The sequence below is a fragment of the Oculina patagonica genome, chromosome 7 (assembly GCF_052425735.1).
Source record: "Oculina patagonica isolate OP01 chromosome 7, crgOcupat, whole genome shotgun sequence".
Classification (NCBI taxonomy): Eukaryota; Metazoa; Cnidaria; class Anthozoa; order Scleractinia; family Oculinidae; genus Oculina; species Oculina patagonica.
The window spans coordinates 26,042,567-26,062,779 of NC_135764.1; the positions used below are offsets into that span (position 1 = coordinate 26,042,567).

The 20,213-nt window shown below is 40.2% G+C and overlaps 1 protein-coding gene across 1 annotated transcript in view; it reads left to right on the forward strand.

Annotated features, from left to right (window-relative positions):
- Nucleotides 1-3,261: 3,261 nt before the first annotated feature.
- LOC144659326 (uncharacterized) overlaps nt 3,262-20,213 on the forward strand; it is a 114,378-nt gene continuing 97,426 nt past the window's right edge. The window contains exons 1-4 of the mRNA XM_078519740.1: nt 3,262-3,579; nt 3,745-3,886; nt 5,198-5,523; nt 5,689-5,830. Coding sequence (XP_078375866.1) covers nt 3,274-3,579; nt 3,745-3,886; nt 5,198-5,523; nt 5,689-5,830 — 916 coding nt within the window. The 5' untranslated portion in view covers nt 3,262-3,273. The remainder of the gene's footprint in view (nt 3,580-3,744; nt 3,887-5,197; nt 5,524-5,688; nt 5,831-20,213) is intronic.

Here is a 20,213-nt window from a genome sequence, read left to right on the forward strand (position 1 = left end):
CGTTATAACACTGACAACATAGCGAGTTTATCGACCGAGGAAAATCGGGGGAAATCACATCTCAATTCACACCGCGTGCTTGACTACACTTCACAAAACTGTCAATCAAAAAACAACTTTGATTGGTTCGCGGCAATAGGAAACGATAAAAACATGCATTCGTTGCGTGACGCGTTACTCGGAATAATTGTCTTTTGTTCATTTTATCATTTATTTATCGGCTCTGCCATCTATTAAAATTACACACTCTCGTATCAGTACCTTTTCTTACTGAGTGCGTCAAGGCCCGCACTTTCTAACCTGTGGTTACCACTAGTGATTAGTTGATAGCTGTTATCTATTAGAGTACAGATGCACAGATGACATCACTGCGTGGTGTGACTCGCGCCGTGATCAGAGTTCATAGTCCAAATCAGTGATGTCGGCAAAGTTTTTCAAAACTTTTGGGGCACAACAGAACGAAAAAGTTCAGATTAATTATAAATCTATAGTGAGAAACAATCCGCCAAGTATTGTTCATCTTTCGGAACATTTAACTGGGATAAACAAGCTTGAATGATGATTCGAGAAATTATTGAAAACTGTAACAGTTAAACAGTTGGACGACGCTACGGGAAATCCATGAATGGCGGTTGAACGCTTCTCTTGAGACGCTATTAAAGTTTAAAGTTTACAGATTTAAACAACTTTTCAAATGGAATAAAGGTTACTTTTTTCGTTGATGTTTTAATTTTCCATTATTAATTCTGTTTATTAAATCGGTTTAACAGTGCTTTGTGGTTACGCAAAACATTATCGTGAAATGAAAACAACTTTTCTCATCGGTAGCGGCATTGCTTACACTGAAGCTAGTGTACTGAAATCTTCTGTTATTGTATAAAACAAATAGATTTCATTTTGCCGTGGGTTCGTTCAGTTATAGATCACATGTACAGAAGACGTCAAAATGTGGTAAGAGCATCAGTGACCCACTCGCGTAACAGCTCGTGGGCAACTTTTTTGTTCATACCACATTTTGTCGTCATCTGTAGTCTATAACTGAACAGACGCACGGCAAAATAAAATCTATTTGTTAAACTGATAGACAATGTGTCTCAATGCTGCATATTTAACAATTAAGATGCAGTTCAAAGACGAGTGTGGGCCTCATTTTAGTTACTGACACTTCAAGCTGTCAGTGGAGTCATAAAAGTGACGTTATAATACGGACACCTCTCTAATACGGACACCTCTCTACTACGGACACCTCTCTAATACGGACACCTCTCTAATATAGACACCTCTCTATTACGGACACCTCTCTATTACGGAAACCTCTCTATTACGGACACCTCTCTAATATAGACACCTCTCTAATACGGACACCTCTCTATTACGGACACCTCTCTACTACGGACACCTCTCTATTACGGACACCTCACTAATACGGACACCTCTCTAATAAGGACACCTCTCTAATACGGACACCTCTCTATTACGGACACCTCTCTATTACAGACACCTCTCTGATACGGACACCTCACTAATACGGACACCTCTCTATTACAGACACCTCTCTATTACAGACACCTCTCTGATACGGACACCTCTCTTATACGGACACCTCTCTATTACGGACACCTCTCTACTACGGACACCTTTCTAATAAGGACACCTCTCTATTACGGACACCTCACTAATACGAACACCTCTCTATTACGGACACCTCTCTATTACGGAGACCTCTCTATTACGGACACCTCTCTATTACGGACACCTCTCTAATACGGACACTTTGCTCTGTAAACGTCGTACACATTTGGTCCTGAGTGTAGCAGATGGTGCACCAAACGTGTTCTCGGTTGTCGCACATACAGATGATCTTATCGCAGTTTTCTTAAAGACGGTGTATTGGATTGTGTAGTTCACGAACCTACTGTAATTAGTACAAATAAAAATGAATGAAGATCTGTTACATAAAGTCGCGTTCAAATATTCCCTCAGACAAACGCTGAAACCTCGAATCGACATTTCAATCCTAATTAAATATAGGTTATTCACCAGCCGGGAGGTCCGTATTGGGAAAAACTGTGCCCGAGGTCTTGGATACCGCCCGAGGCCGCAGGCCGAGGGCGGTTCCAAGACCGAGAGCACAGTTTTTCCCAATACGGACCGACCTAGGCTGGTGAATAACGTTTTTATTTTTTTCCCACTTTATTTGTTTTTAAAAGAAACCTAGAAAGATTGTGTCACAAAATCTCTTTTTGTATACGCGCGCCATTTAATTTCAATGTTGAGTCGATCGACGGGTTAGCAAAAGTGTAAAATGCTGTTTGTTATTTAGTTCGAAATAAATTAAATGAACCGTATTTACAGAAAGGTTCAGCATATTAAATTAACACTGAAGAGATTCAATCAAAGAAATTGAAGTAGTAAATATATCATAAATGTAAAATCGAGCCAAAGCATTATCATTGACAAAACTAAACGCCGATTCCGGCTTCCCGATGAATGTTTTGATAAAGAACTCTGTTCGCAGGATGCTAAGTTTGAGAATTTCCCGAAAAAAAAAACTATCTGACGGAAAGACAGTTTCGGTATAGCTATACACACTTGTATTTAACGAATTAATAAGCTCTGCGTTAATTCCCAGCATAATTATTTTGTGATAAACAGTGCGAAAGTGAAACTAAATGAAATGCGAAGCTTGGACGTACGGCACAATATTGTCAGAATTATTTTGGCTGTTTTTAATTAACGAATCTCATTTTCTTGAATGATGGCAACTAGTGTTTTGTTTTGGCAAAGAAGTGGCCGATAAAAAGACAGTTTTTACTCAAAATTGAAGTTTAAAACCGGCGCAGCTTATCGTATTAAAATGGCGTGCAAATGATTGCAAAATGCACAAACAACCACAAACTCGACAAACTATCAACTAGAACTTAATTTGTCGATAAACAAAATCAACACTCGCCTTTAGAAGAACTTCGAGGCCTTTAATTCCACTTCTATTCTGTCTTTTCGCATTTACAACAGTTGGTGAGCGGCTATTTCGATTTTGCTGAGCAAATCTTTCATGTGTTCGTTCGTACAACGCTGCAAAATGATTTCGCGCGGAAAGTACACTCGACGATTCATCTCGCAACGGATACCGCCCGCTGTCGAGGGCCGGATTGGAGAATACCGCCCGCTCCCGGAACCAATCAGATCGCAGGATTTGTAGAATACCGCCCGCTCACGAACAAAGAAAAAAATAAATAAATTTCTTTTTCAGCATGCACAGAACCCCTTGGTATGGAGAGCGGCCTCGTCACAGATGCTCAAATCACGGCATCTTCACAATACGATGCCAATCATGCCGCAATCCAGGGCAGGTTGAACTTCAAGGCAGGTAGAGACAAAGCAGGAGGATGGTCAGCTCAAACAAATGATGTAAACCAATGGATTCAGGTCGATCTTACTAGTTACAATAACGTAACACGGATAGCGACGCAGGGAAGAAATGCATACAACCAATGGGTAACCAAATACAAGCTGCAGTACAGCGAAGATGGAGTAAACTTTTACTATTACATGGAACCAGGCCAGAATTCAACCAAGGTAATGCATTATTTGCCTGTTAGACAAACCAATATAATTTAAGTTTTAACAATTAGGTGCCAAAAATACTGCATGCATCAGAATGGCCTCTTCGCATTCTTTGATGTCTGCAAGAACATCTTTTATTTACATAGAAACTAGTGGTCATCATTGATTTAATTTCAGGAATTTGATGCAAATCAAGACAGCGATACTATTGTGTACCACCAGTTAAGCCCACCAATCCTCGCACACTACGTAAGACTTGTGCCAACAGCGTGGAACAATCACATATCAATGAGATTGGAGCTTTACGGTTGTGAATTAGGTACAGTCGAACCTCACCTTAAGGACACCTCTCTACGGATACCTCTCTAATACAGACACCTCTCTGATACGAACACGTCTCTAACACGGACACCTTTCTATTACGGACACCTCTCTTATACGGAAAATTCTCTATTACGAACACAACTGAAATACGGACACCTCTCCAATACGCACACCTTTCTATTACGGACACCTCTCTAATACGGACACCTCTCTATTACAGACACCTCTCTTATAAGGACACCTCTCTATTACGGAAACCTCTATAATACGGACACCTCTTTATTACGGACACCATTCTAATAAGGACACCTCTTTAATAAGGACACCTCTCTATAACGGACAGCTCTCTAATAAGAACACCTCTCCAACACGAACATCTCTCTCATACGGACACCTCTCTATTACGGACACCTCTATAATAATGACACCCCGTTATTAAGGACACCTCTCTAATAAGGACACCTCTTTAATACGGACATCTCTCTATTACGGACAACTATCTAATACGGACATCTCTCTAATACGGACACCTCTCTTAAACTGTCACCTCTCTATTACGGAGACTTCTGTAATACGCAAACCTCCCTATTTCGGACACCACTCTAATAACGACACCTCTCTAATACGGACACCTCTCGTATACGGACACCTCTCTATTACGGACACCTCTCTATTAAGGACAACTCTCTATTACGGACACCTATCTAATACGGACATCTCTCTATTACGGACACCTATCTAATACGGACACCTCTCTATTACGGACAAATCTCTAAAACGGACACTTCTCTATTACGGACACCTCTCTAATATGGACACCTATCTAACACGGACACCTCTCTAGAACGGACATCTCTCTAATACGGACACCTCCCTAGTACGGACAACTCTGTAATGTGGACACCTCTCTAATAAGGACACCTCTCTATAACTGCACCTCTAACATAAGGATGCCTCTCTATTAAGGACACCGCTATAAAACGGACACCTCTCTCATACGGACACCGCTCTATTACGGACATCTCTCTATTACGGTGACCTATCTAATACGGATACCTCTCTATTACGGACACCTCTCTAATACGGACACCTCTCTATTACGGACACCTCTTTAATACGGACCCCTCTCTGTTAGCGACAACTCTCTAATTCGGACATCTAATGACCATGTATTGGATTGTGTAATTAGTACACATATAAATGAATGAAGATCTGTTACATAAAGTCGCGTTTAAATATTCTCTCAGACAAACGCGGATACCACGAATCGACATTTAAATCCTAATTAAATAAAAAAAATTTTCAGCATGCACAGAACCTCTTGGTATGGAGAGCGGCCTCGTCGCAGATGATCAAATCACAGCCTCTTCACAATGGGATGCAAATCATGCCGCAATCCAGGGCAGGTTGAACTTCAAGGCAGGTGGAGGCAAAGAAGGAGGATGGTCAGCTCAAACAAATGATGTAAACCAATGGATTCAGGTCGATCTTACTAGTTACACTAACGTAACACGGATAGCGACGCAGGGAAGAAATGCATACAACCAATGGGTAACCAAATACAAGCTGCAGTACAGCGAAGATGGAGTAAACTTTTACTATTACATGGAACCAGGCCAGAATTCATCCAAGGTAATGCATTATTTGCCTTTTGGACAAACCTATAGAATTTCAGTTTTAACAATTAGGTGCCAAAAATACTGCATGCATCAGAATGGCCTCTTCGTATTCTTTTATGTCTGCAAGAATATCTTTAATTCTTACAGAAACTTGTGATCATCATTGATTTAATTTCAGGAATTTGATGCAAATGAAGACAGCGATACTCCTGTGTACCACGATTTGAGCCCACCAATACTCGCACGCTCCGTAAGACTTGTGCCAACAGCGTGGAATAATCACATATCAATGCGAATGGAGCTTTACGGTTGTGAATTAGGTACAGTCGAAACTCTCCTTACGCAAACCTCTCTAATATGGACACCTCTCTAATATGGACACCTCTCTAATATGGACACCTCTCTAATATGGACACCTCTCTATTAGGGACACCTCTCTATTACGGACACCTCTCTATTACGGACACCTCTCTATTACGGACACCTCTCTAATACGGAGATCTCTCTATAACGGACAGCTCTCTATTACGGACACCTCTCTAATACGGAGATCTCTCTATAACGGACACCTCTCCATTACGGACAGCTCTCTATTACGAACACCTCTCTAATACGGACACCTCTCTATTACGGACACCTCTCTATTACGGACAGCTCTCTAATACGGACACCTCTCTATTACGGACACCTCTCTATTACGGAAACCTCTCTATTACAGACACATCTCTATTACGGACTGCTCTCTAATACGGAAATCTCTCTATTACGGACTGCTCTCTAATACGGACACCGCTCTATTACGGACACCTCTCTATTACGGACTACTCTCTAATACGGACACCTCTCTATTACGGACACCTCTCTATTACGGAAACCTCTCTATTACGGACACCTCTCTAATAGGGAAACCTCTCTATTACCGACAGCTCTCTATTACGGACACCTCTCTATTACGGAAACCTCTCTAATAGGGACACCTCTCTATTACGGACAGCTCTCTATTACGGACAGCTCTCTATTACGGACACCTCTCTATTACGGACTGCTCTCTAATACGGAGATCTCTCTATTAGAGACACTCTTTCTCTTTGAGAAAGAAACAGTTTAGTAGCTTTTGTGTTTAGTCTCTTTTATAGTTTGCCGAGTTGAGTGTTCAAGTGGACAGGTTAATCCTGTATTTAAAACTACATTTGAATGTCGTTCACTCGAACCCTCGACAACACGAACCTCCTGCTAGCTCCAGCGAACCATTTTCAATTCCCCTTCAGTTCATTTTCTTTCTAATTTTACCATCGATAACTTCTTAGCGTGCGAGGAGGCTCACTGGGTTATCGCCACTTCGCCACTCCCGCGTGTGCATTTATTCCCAATCACGAGTCTTCTCGCAGGCTATCGATACCAACAAAAGCGCCAGCTACGCAGGATAGATAGCTCGAACCTCCGATAACTTGAACCTTTTTTCGATTTCCCTTGAAGGCTCGGGTTATCGGGATTTAACTGTAGTCCTATCCAGGCGTAAATTGAAAATGTTTGTCAGGAAAAGTATCTAATAAGAAAGATTCCATTAACATACATGTATGTGATCGTGTTTATTTCTCCATTTTCCGGCAGTGTCAACAAGCACGACATTTACAATCAGTAGCAATTCATCTTCAATGACACCCACCTCCTCCCCTTCAACGTCATCAGTGGATTCCAGTCAATCTGCTGCTACCTCAGTTCAGACCAGCTGTCAACCATCTTTGTCGACACAGGCCCTTTCCTCGTCAACACACTTTCTGGAGTCAAGTCAATCCACTACTTCTTCAGTTCAGACCAGTAGTCTACCATCTTCAGCAGTACTCGATCTTACCACGTCAACACCGTATGTGAAATGCAGCGAATCAGCTTCTTCAGTTCAATCCTCATCTTTGTCAACACCTCTCCCCGTTACGTCCTCTCCGTCAAATTTCATAACTGTCGTTTTGGCTAGTGCATCGCCGTCTTCTTCACCTTCGCTTTCTTCTACAGTTGGAAACGTTTTACCCACACTATCTGTCCAAGGAACAGGTATGTGCATGTTGATATTCTTCAAACAATAACATACGTATTGAAACCTCATGAAGGAGAGGTCTAGGTGATCCCTCCCCCTTTTTGTCTGAACTATTCTGAGAGGGCCGGAAAAACGAGAGCTCCCTTTAAAAGTACAGTATTTCACGATTATTTATGGAGCTATGTCACAGGGATTTCGCAGATTTTTGGTTTAAACTGTTCTCAAATTAGTGGTAGGCAACTTAACCCATAAAAAACATTATCTTTGAACTTCTAAAAGAAGATGTAACCTTAATTTGCGGCAGGAGCCCATTACCCGGAGCGTGCAACTTTTATACTGCGGCTATGAAACAGCGTTTTCACAGGTAAAGTTATTTTTAGATGCAATTTTCCCTCGAAATGGTTTGGGATAGCCAATCACAATCGATTTCGTAATAGACTGTTGAAACATAACTGCAGTACCTCATCCACCTGGGAAGTTAGCATATCGGATACATGCGAGGAAACTTTTTCAGAGTTTTCTGACAGCATTTCAAGTGATGATTTCAGTATTTCGTGGCAAAGTAGTAGCTGACTTCATCAGAAGCAGTAATTTTGGCGGTAAAGGCTTGGCTAAAAACAACTTTGCTTGTGAAAACGCCGTTGCGCAAATATATGGAAGTTGCACACTCCGGGTATATATGGACTCCTATTTGTGGATAGAAATCAATCTACGGCTATAAATATCGATATTTTGATGACGAGCGGAAACAACTTGAAAACGTTAGCCTAACTTTTTCAAGTTACAATCCGTTTTCATCCGAGCCATTCGCAGCCAAAGATGCACGTTAACAGTTTCAGTGTTCCAATATAGCAATTATTAATAAAAATGGAGTATTATTTTAAGGTTTCCTGCGACACAGATATAAATTTTGGCTGTTCAAAAATCTGGTAAAATCCGTGACATAGTCCCTTTAAGCCATGCAATTTATGCAATTTTTTTAGCGTCGGCAGGAATCCAACCCACAAAACAAACAACAAGTGCAACTGGAACGAGTGCTAAAGGCAAAACTATTGGGGGACTGGAAATAGTGGGAGCTGTCCTTGCTTCCATCGTTGGCCTCTTAATAGGAGCCTTTGTCGTTTACTTCTTCGCCTTGCGGAGACGGGTGAAATGGGCAACTGGGAGTGAGATTAGGATGGAGATGTTAGCGCAATCTGGGCAAGCGGCAGGCGCAAAAAGAAAAGGACCGAAAGCTGGCATAAGTCACCAAGCATTTGCTAGCAACTCCGAGCCGGAAGTAAAAGTTGCTCAGCCGGAAGTAAAGTCTGAGGTCAAGGAAAACGAAGGAGCTGATGGGAACGCCGGCTCTCATGAATATATTGCTTTGTAACAGAGAACTAACAACTAAGGAAGCCCTTTAGTTAACACACAAATTCTGTTAACTGTTGTCAGTACATTTCGTATAGTGTTAGTAGGGAGAGTTTGACTGTTTAGGAGTTCTTTGAAAGGGTTATATATACTGAAAGCAACTGCAAACTAGATTTGTATATTTTATTTGTAATACACCTTAGCTTAAGGTGATTCCAGTGAATTGCATTGTGCATCCTTTCTGCGCATAATATTTGCGTCATCTAGCGCGCGCACGAGCGCGTGTGCACACAGAACATTACGGGGTTTCTAAGAGGAGAAGCTCGACAGGGAAATTAATGGTCGTTTTCGTTTTAACGAGCATGGTGACCTCCTTTTTTATTGCATAATTTTAAAGAAAAAACGACTCTCTATTATATATCTAAGTTCTAAGGATTTTTGATTTCCCGATTTTGAAATATTCTCATTGAATCTTCCTAAAAGATCCGGTTTTACGTTTTTCAATTGAAGCGTATAGATGCTTCAATAGCCCTTTTGTTCCATTACTTTTGCTTTTCTCGGCAAAATATCGGCGTTTTACTTTAACATTGTTGTGTCACTTAAGGAAGATATTCATATTCTAATTCTACCAAAAAAATTCTGCATGTTATGAGCGCCTCTCAACCAAGGCTAGGTTTTTGATATTGCTTTTATAAACTAGCAAAGTACTCATAAACTATAGTTCTGAGCGCAAAAACAAGCATGGTGACCCCCTCTTTTTATTTCATTTTTTTGATGTACTTGTTGTAATTAACAACTGTGCGAAGTTTTAAAGGATTTTGATATCAAATTCTTTTCAATGGAATCACCTTAAGTTATAGTTATGTATTAGCTTTTTTATAACCAATCCGGCTCTCGCAAATTTTCATTTTTTTTTCCTGATTTCGATTTCTTTTACACAAAATTTTAGGTTAATACCAACAACTGGTGTAATTTCATACACATTGATCCGTGTTAAAAAAACGCTTATTGAAAATAATTAGGTATGGTTTCGCCTGTGTACAGCCTTCCCGCTCTGTACACAGGCTAGGCATGGTTCGGAAAAAAGTGTATCAAGAAACTTCAGGGGCGTTACACGCGAGCGGCGAAGCTGCCAGATCGAGCGAGCTTGCGAGTGAATTACCGAGCCCTCACTGGCGCGAGGCCCCAATTTACGCGAGCCTGTTCGCAGGCTATCTCAATACTCTGCTGCAGTCATGCCTTTAAATAAGCCTTTAGGATATAGCTTGATTTTTATTCTAGCAATTTCAGATTGTGGTAAACAAGGGAAAGTCAGCGTAATACCCGACGGTTATTTCCCTTTTCTGCACCTCCTTATTTCGCTTGTTTTCTCCACAATCTAAGCTTAACTTGAAACAGGCTAATTTTTTACTGTTTTATATTCTATTTACAGTGTTGTATTTCCTATATAACAGGAAAGAATAAAAATATCACAGAGAGCGGGATATGTTCATATTTTTAATCGCCTAGAACTTTTTTAGGCCCAGCGTTGCCACATAATCGCGATTCGATTATCCGGTTAGTTATTTGTACTTATAGGCTACTCCAGTTAGTTATAGGCTACTCCAGAGGCATTTATTAAGCAACTTAATACTATCATCTACAACTTTTTGTGGAACAGGCCCGATAAAATGGCTCGACTAGCAGTAATAAACAATATAGAGTACGGAGGGCGATGCTCACGTGTATAAGTTTCTGCCCATTTGGCAACGTACATACTGCACGCAGCATCAGTTCATGTTCAGCTCTTAGGGCCTGTTTACATGATTCCGGAATGACTTTCATTCCAGAACGAAACTCGTTCCGGAATGAAGTTCGTTCTGCATTTACATGACAGAGTCGAGCGGTTCAACCAAAGGCATTTTCACGTGCGCGATTTTCGCGCGAGATCAAAACAAGGTGGCGCATGTTTCGCGCGAGATCAAAACAAGATGGCGCATGTTTCGCGCAAACATGTTTTTGTGCCCATTAATGGCCGTATCTGCAATTTCAATGAGCAATTTGACCATAGAGCTGCTTGTTTGGGCTAAACAGTAAATGCTATTACGTTTTTTCACTCTGAATTCAAACTGTGGCTTCCGTATGCGGTTTCATGAGTTGCGGTTTCTTCTCGGAACGGAATTCGTTCTGCGTTTACATGATACCAGAATGAAATGTCATTCCAGAACGAAACTTTCATTCCGGAATGAAAACCGGAATGAACTCATTCCGAAATGACTTGACTTTCGTCTCGGTATCATGTAAACAGATACAGAGAAATGTATGGGGATGGAATGAACTCGTTCCGGAATGAAAGTCATTCCGGAATCATGTAAACAGGCCCTTACCTTTTTTCAACTGTGCGCAGCAACAGTTCATGTTCATGTTCAGTTGATGTTCGAATTTTTTTCCGTATTTTAACAAACAGTATATTTTAAGGCCACTTCCTCCCATGTGAAGATTAAGCCGAGATATACCTTTTCTTGACGTTCTCGTTGGCACGCGATGGTAAACGACCAGCACTCAACTGTGTTAAATGTCACATGTGGCATCCCTCAAGGGTCAGTATTGGGCCCCACGCTGTTCGCCTTGTACACCAACGACCTGCCTAATGCAGTTCCTTCTGGCTCTGTCTTTATGTACGCGGATGACACCACCGTTTATTGCATCGGTGACACTCTTGATTGCGCTGTTGCTTCTCTAAATAAAGCACTATCTGAACTGAACAACTGGTGCCAAGAGAACTCTTTAAAGGAGAAGTTCACTCCAGAATGGCCATTTATTTTCTTTACGCCAATAAAAAGTTTATACAAAGATATGTTATTCACCAAAATTTCAGCCTCCAACGGGCGCTATAACCCTACGAAATCTTTCTTTGAAGTAGCCCAAAACTTGACAATCTTGACATCTTGACATCTTGACATCTTGACATCTTGACATCTTGGAGCTGGTAATGTATGCGTGACGTCAAAGAGCTCAGCCTGAAGTTTAGCGGGAAAATTTTAATACTCGAAACTCCTTATTTCTTTGTATTGGCTTTTGTTTGTCAAAATGCCTGTTTGTGCAGCACCATTTTGCTCACACAGAGCTCCAAGAAATACAAAAGAGGTGTTTATTTTTACCGTCTTCCGATATTTAAAAGAACAATAAAAATGCTCAAAAGCGGACAAAAATATTTGTGTGTTCCGAAAACTATGTGGAAGACTGCTTCAAAGTAGATCAGAGATGCAGTCTCCTGCGTGGAAATACCCACAAAAAATAGAAAAAGCCAGACGCAACTATAAACCATTTTTAAGAAATCTCCTTCTGTAACTCCCTTCAAACGACATGCAAGCGAAAGGAGGCGAAAGAATAAGGAAAGAATGGAGGTTAGTCATTTTGCTTACCGTGTTTTCTCAAATCAAACACCTCCGGCGTTTATTTCAAACTTGGCGGGGTCCGGTGTTTATTAACGAAGTGCAATTTTCTGTAATTTTTTCAGTCCCGAGAACCACGATTTTTCTCGTCGTCCCGGCAGACAAATTGCTCTTGGGTCTCTGAGGATGATTTTTACCAAAGTAACAGTATTGCATACGGCACGTGCATGTTGCAATCAAGATTTGTTACAAACCGAACTGCAGAACATAAACAACCAATGAGTCCATAAACGGCAATGTCGCCAACGTCCTCCGCAGTTATAAACGTTCACTGTTATAAACAACAGTGCCTTAGTCATGACAAAACGAACGCGAACATTGCTGTTTCATTTTGTTTACAGCATCCATCCTAGTTATTTTACGTCGGACTTTCCTTGAACATTATAAAAAAATTACCAAAGAAGCAAACCGTACCAGTTTGTCGTAGCAGTGCTATTTAAGAGAATACATTTACTTGTTTGCTCGACCGCAAATAAACGCCGGGACCTCGATCAAACGTCCCCGGCGTTTATTTAAAAGTTAGCATTTTTGACCCGACGTTTATTAATACGAAGCCGGAGTTTAATCGGTGACCCGCGTTTAATCGAGCAAATACGACGACGGCAAATAATTACAGCATGAACAAAAATTGACTTAAATTGGCAACAACACTTCTCAGAATAGAAATAACAAAACGGGCTAAGTTGTTAAAAATTTTGGATGCAATGACTGGGTTGTACATGTAAATAAATATAGAAGGAGAAAAAGACAGAGAAAAAGATACAAACAAGTTATAAGTTAAGTTAAAGTTTTGCTTGATCTAAAATGAAATAATTCAAACATTTCTAGCTCAGTCAGTCAACTACAAAAATGACATAAAGTTCACTTTGGGAGTTGTGATCTAATATTTGATCAAGAAGAGTTTCTCTGGTTGATTAAAAGTCCTCCCTGAAATCAACTAAAAAGTGAAATAACATAAACGCATCATTGGTTGGTATTGCGTCTGGCTCTTTCTTTTTTGTGTGTGGGTATTTTCACGTAGGAGACTGTATCTGTGATCTTCTTCAAAGCCGTCTCCCGTATAGCTTTCGGAACACACAAATATTTGTGTTCGCTTTGGCAGTATTTTTCGTCCCTACCCATTCTTATCAGTTGAGTAATTTTTCTTTTAGATATTGAAAGACGGCGAAAAGATTTTTGTATCTCATTTGTATTTTGACAAACAAACGCCACTACAAAGAAACAAGGAGTTTCGACTATTAAAATTTTCCCGCTAAACTTCAGGCTGAGCTCTTTGACGTCACGCATACATTACCAGGCTCCAAAATGGCGGCGTTCAGTTGTCGAGTTTTGGGCTACTTCAAAGAAAGATTTCGTAGGGTTATGGCGCGCGTTGGAGGCTGAAATTTTGGTGAATAACATATCTTTGTATAAACTTTTTATTGGCGTAAAGAAAATAAATGGCCATTCTGGAGTGGACTTCTCCTTTAACTCCCCACTCGCCAAAGTGCGAAGCAATGCTTCTGATGAGAAAACCGCGCCGCATATCGGTCCTCTAAATTCGGTCATTATCGGAGATTATCGAATAGACTGGGTGAGACACACTCGCCTTTTGGGCGTCACTATCGATGACCGGCTGGCCTGGTCACATCATCTTACAGATGTAAAAAAGAATTTTGTGAACAAATTGAACCTCTTAAAGAGGAGTTCGTTCTTAAGGAGAGACGCCCTTCTGGATTTGTACTTTAAGGTCATGCTGCCGGCAGTTCTTTATGGTCTTGTCGTCTGGGGCGGTTGTGTTAATGCAGAGCAACTAAATTCTTTGGAAGTGCTCTATTGTAGGGCGGCCAGAGTGATTTACAACTTGCCCCACGATATGCCATCCGCTGAAGTCTACCAGTACACGAAATGGAGCACACTAAACTACTTATACAAACTCCGGATAATTAAACTATTTTACAGGGTGGTAAACGGTGAAGCACCAGCTGCATTGTCAAACTTAGCGAAAAAAGCCAGGATTTCTTACAGCCTCAGAAGAAACAATAACATCGTGGTCCCTAGATTTAATTCATACTTTGTAAAAAAATCAATTGGACATAGGGGGCCATCCTATGGAATGCTGTTTCGTCGTATAATACAGGATCCCAATTTTCGGTTTTCTATCGAAAAGTGAAAAATGACAATTACATTAAGGAGCTTAATTTCAATGCTCAGTCGGTTCAGTCACTCCCTAGGCATTACAATGACTTTAAATGTTATTAATTGTTATGTAATTAATTATTTTTATATTAGTTACGATCCAATTTAGTATATAAGTATTTAGTAGTAATTTAGAAATATATTTGTTTCTTTTAGTATACACGACCCCACAAGCATTATGCTTTAAACTCTATCGTGTGTAAATAAAGGTGATGATGATGATGATGATGATGATGGCACTGGACAACTGATTGTCATTAATTTCCTTATTACTCGTGTCCATTTTTGTTAAAAAAAACCCTTCACTGGTGATTTTTACTAATTATCTGAGTTTACAGAAAGTAGCTGAAACCATTTGCATCGACTTAGGCCTGCGGTTAGTGTTAACCCAGTTTATTAAAAAGCTTTCTTTAGGGTTAAGGATCCCAACCCTACAGGTTTTCGTTCGTGTGCGATCTATAAGTTTTCTTGTGCAGGCTGTACAGTATGTGGCTCTTGGTCTGGACAGCCCCTGGTCCGGACACTTTCCGTTTATTTGTCTACTTTTTTGATAGGGAACGAAGTTTTAATAAAAGCAAACCTTTCGAAAGATTTCTTGATCTGTTTCTGGTCTTAAACTCGCTCCTTAACTTATAAGGATCAAGATTTATGGCTTGTGATGAAGGAAATTATTTTTAATTTCTTCTGACTCGAAATGTGTCCCACACGCTGTTATAAACTTTAATCGTCATAGTCTCTAAGATTCGAACTTTCTCCGGACACCGTACCTCACCGATTTCGTTGAAATTTGGCATGCAGTCTTGTTTTAGGGTCCTAACTACCAAATGTATATTAAAAAGTTTCAATTCTTTTTATTTTGGAAAATATCGAGAAGGCCGATTTGAAGCGTCCGTGACGGCTCGCCAACATGGCGAATCGAAGGTGTTCTTGTTACTTCGACACTGAACCTGCCGTCACAGTTTCTCGATCATACTTGGCATAGTTATAAAGAACTATCTTTCTTCTTTCTATATATCAAAATAGATTCGGCAAATGTTGAGTTTGGATGATCAACGGCCAAGAAGTTCGAAGGTATGTTAACGATGTTTTGAACAGTCTCAAATTTACTACAAAATGAAAGGCTAATAACTCCACTGTTATCTCGATTTAGAACTAGCCATTTACCATGAACAAAGCTTGTTCATTGGTGAATTGATTCCATTAATAAAAAAATTGGGGAAATGTAACCGTTAAGAATAAAAAATTATGGAACCTCTAGTAAATTGGCCATTTCAGCGCCATTTCAGCGGATCAGCTCATTTAACAGAAAATAATCGGGAGAAACATGAAAGGGTTACAGTCGTTTATAATAAGCAGTTTTCAGGTATTCTTTGCTTATCTTAAACAAATACATAATCTTTGCCAAAGATATGGCGATTTTTGAGCGTACGATCGTTTCTCCAAATTTTTATGTCGGCAACTTTATTTTATTTGTTGTCGAGATTATACGCTGTTGTTATTCAATATCCGTTTCACAAGAACTTCTGTTACTCGCATTTCTCAAATCACTGTTTAAGAAATTGCCCATTCCGTAACAAGGTCATCCTTACTTTTTCTTTAAAAATTACTAGGAAAGCAAGAATGTCATAGAACGGTTTTATACTAGTGAAAATACCTGTCAGACATAACTTCAACTGTTTGTGTTATCTGGCTGTTTTCACAAATATGCAAATTAAGGAATTCTTAAAGTGCCTATCTTTAACTATTTCACGCTTAAAGATTCCTCTAAATCTTTTCGCCTACCTTTTTGCCAAACGAAGTTTTGTGTCTCCAGGCAGAATGCTCGTTATCAGCAATGAAAGTCGAAGAGATACAGAAGCTCGAGTAAAATTCTAACTGCTGTGAAATGAACATCGTTTGAGCTTGACGTGTATTTATAGATTGCGCTCGAGCTCCGTTAATTAAGTTTATTCATTTGGCGATCAGATAAAAATCAATGAATGATCAGAGTTATTAAAGTCCATTTCTAAGCACGAGAGACACGGAAGTTTGTTTCAGAAGCATTTATGCATAGAAATACCGGTTTATTTTTGAGCGGTAAATCTGCATTTATAATAGCTGGGAGTTTGGGGTGTTTTTTGGTGTTGTTTTTTTTTTAAGGGGGCTCGGGGGGGGGGGGGGGTGTGGAAGTGGTGCCTTCGTATCCTCTTTTGTTCTTTTACACAGTGGCCTGAATTTGGAACAGTTCGGGGAATGGATTATCAATTACTCCTCGTTATGCCATGTCACCCCTTAATGTGGGAGCGCCGCGCCTCAATTCACGATAAAAATTTTATGGCCGCCCGGTCCATTTATGTTGTTCTCCGCCAGGTCTCTCAATAGGCAGGTTACGAGCCTAGTGGCCCATCAGGCCGGAGCTCATACCGGTTTCCGCAACGTGAAGCGACAACGAGTATTTTTACTCCACCCGGATGGGATGCTATTCCATCGCAGGGTTACCTCCCTTCCCGAAAAGCTAAAGATTGACTGGTAATCATTTTTACACCTGGGTAAGGAAAGGGACTCTGGGAGTTGAGAGGCTTTCCAAAGAACTTAACGCATTGTCCCCCAAAAGCTCTATCCAGGACTGTTTGGTCCAGAGTCCAGCGCAGTGACCATTATTTAGGCCATCACGCTCCCCAACCGTGTAAGAAAGTGCAATTCAAAAATCTGCTTGTATAAGCCCTGGAAATGTGGGCTTTTAAATGTGTTAATTAAGTTTATTCATTTGGCGATCAGATAAAAATCAATGAATGATCAGAGTTATGAAAGTCCATTTCTAAGCACGAGAGACACGGAAGTTTGTTTCAGAAGCATTTATGGATAGAAATACCGGTTTATTATTGACTGACGCGGTTAAAAAATACTCGGCTTCTAGCGGTAAATCTGCATTTATAATAGCTGGGAGTTTGGTTTTTTTTTGGTGTTGTTGTAGGAAGGCGGGGGGAGGGGGGTGGAAGTGGTGCCTCCGAATCCTCTTTAGATCTCTGACACAGTGGTCTGAATGTTGAACAAAAGAGCTCATCTGTTAATAAGCATAATGCGAGCTGATTTTGAAATGAACATGACTTTACGTTTGTGTCATCAGTAATTATCGTGTTCGAAGAAGGCGTGGCTTACCCGCGGCAAGAACAACATAATAACAGTTAAGCTAACACATTTTCCTCATTGATTTGAAATGAATTTCGAATCAATTCTTTTTAGGGCAAGTTAAAAGATACAAATGTTTTTCGTCCAGATTTTTTACAAAAAAAAGCAGGTGAGAACTTGGCTGTTTTTGTTATCTCGGACTTTTTTTTTTATTAAAGTCGAACCTCTCCATAAGGACACTTCTCGTGATACGTCATGACTTACATCACGTATGTCCTTATCGCCGACCTAGGTGAAGAAAGGGACTACCGTAATTACTCGAATAAGCGCCGCGGCGCTTATTAAATTTTTACGCCACCAGTGCGGCGCTTATTCGAGGGCGGCGCTTATTTGAGGGCGGCGCTTATTAAAAAGTTTGACGCCACAAAGAATCTAATCCTTTACATTTATTAAAATAGGGTCCCCTGATTGCCAAAAGTCGTCTCTTGCTGAAGATTGTACTGAAGAATGTTCAATAGAAAAACTGACCGGTAAAACAAGCATTTTGAACTGCAGAACGTCACTTTTGATGGAAAGAAATGTCCAAGTTTGTTTAAGAGTTGCTTTGTAGTTCTGTTTCTAGTTAAACAGATTTCCTTGAATAAGCGCCGCATCGGGACTGCGGCGCCGGGGGCGGCGCTTAATAACTTTTTTGTCCGAAATGCGGCGCTTATTCGAGGGCGGCGCTTATTCGGGGACGGCGCTTATTCGAGTAAATACGGTATGATAGTACAAAGGCTTTCCGAAGAACTCAACGCAATATCCCCCCAAAGCTCGAACCGGGATTTAAAAATCTCAAAAAAAGGGTTAATATGAATTGTTAATCCACTCATAGCGGTCTGGCCTTACTAAAACCTGAGAGAGAAAAAAGACAGTGGCCAGATAAATGAAATAATAATAATAATAATAATAATAATAATAATAATAATAATAATAATAATAATAATAATAATAATCAACTTTATTTATAGAGGGTTAACACATAACAGTAAAAAACTGACAAACCAGTGGCCCTCTAATATAAAATACAATCAAGAACTTAAAATAATGCTAAAAATCTAACAATCTAAAATTACAAAATTTAGTTAAAAATACACTATAATATAAACTATATATGAAAGCTGCTCGAGAGTACGCAGTTGAGCAGATTCTGTGAAATTCCCCTTTTTATCCTTTTCTCTCATAAGCCCTCCCAATTCAAGGCCCATATATTTCTTCCAAGTCAACTGTCAAAGTTTAAGGCCACTTTTTTCCTACCAGGTTACCGTCTTGAGAGTTTTAAATTTTATTAAATCTTGGTGACACTGTCCCTTTAATTCATTAATGTAATTCAAATCAGTTTATAAAAACGTTTTTCAGAAAACAAGAAGTTTTTTAATTTCGCTTTAAGCCACCGCACCCCAACCACGAATATAAGACCTACCACATTTAAAAGCCCACATTTCGTACCAAACTGTACAACCCCAGGGCTTATACAAGCAGATTTTTGCACTTTCTTACACGGTTGGGGAGCGTGATGGCCTAATAATGGTCACTGCGCTGGACTCTGGACCAAACAGTCCTGGATAGAGATTTTGGGGGACAATGCGTTAAGTTCTTTGGAAAGCCTCTCAACTCCCAGAGTCCCTTTCCTTACCCAGGCGTAAAAATGATTACCAGTCAATCTTAAGCTTTTCGGGAAGGGAGGTAACCCTGCAATGGAATAGCATCCCATCCGGGTGGAGTAAAAAATACTCGTTGTCGCTTCACGTTTGGGAAACCGGTATGAGCTCCGGCCTGATGGGCCACTAGGCTCGTAACCTGCCTATTGAGAGACCTGGCGGAGAACTACATAAATGGACCGGGCGGCCATAAATTTTTTATCGTGAATTGAGGCGCGGCGCTCCCACATTAAGGGGTGACATGGCATAACGAAGAGTAATTGATAATCCATTCCCCGAACTGTTCCAAATTCAGGCCACTGTGTAAAAGAACAAAAGAGGATACGAAGGCACCACTTCCACACCCCCCTCCCCCCCCCCCCCGAGCCCCCTAAAAAAAAAACAACACCAAAAAACACCCCAAACTCCCAGCTATTATAAATGCAGATTTACCGCTCAAAAATAAACCGGTATTTCTATGCATAAATGCTTCTGAAACAAACTTCCGTGTCTCTCGTGCTTAGAAATGGACTTTAATAACTCTGATCATTCATTGATTTTTATCTGATCGCCAAATGAATAAACTTAATTAACGGAGCTCGAGCGCAATCTACAAATACACGTCAAGCTCAAACGATGTTCATTTCACAGCAGTTAGAATTTTACTCGAGCTTCTGTATCTCTTCGACTTTCATTGCTGATAACGAGCATTCTGCCTGGAGATACAAAACTTCGTTTGGCAAAAAGGTAGGCGAAAAGATTTAGAGGAATCTTTAAGCGTGAAATAGTTAAAGATAGGCACTTTAAGAATTCCTTAATTTGCATATTTGTGAAAACAGCCAGATAACACAAACAGTTGAAGTTATGTCTGACAGGTATTTTCACTAGTATAAAACCGTTCTATGACATTCTTGCTTTCCTA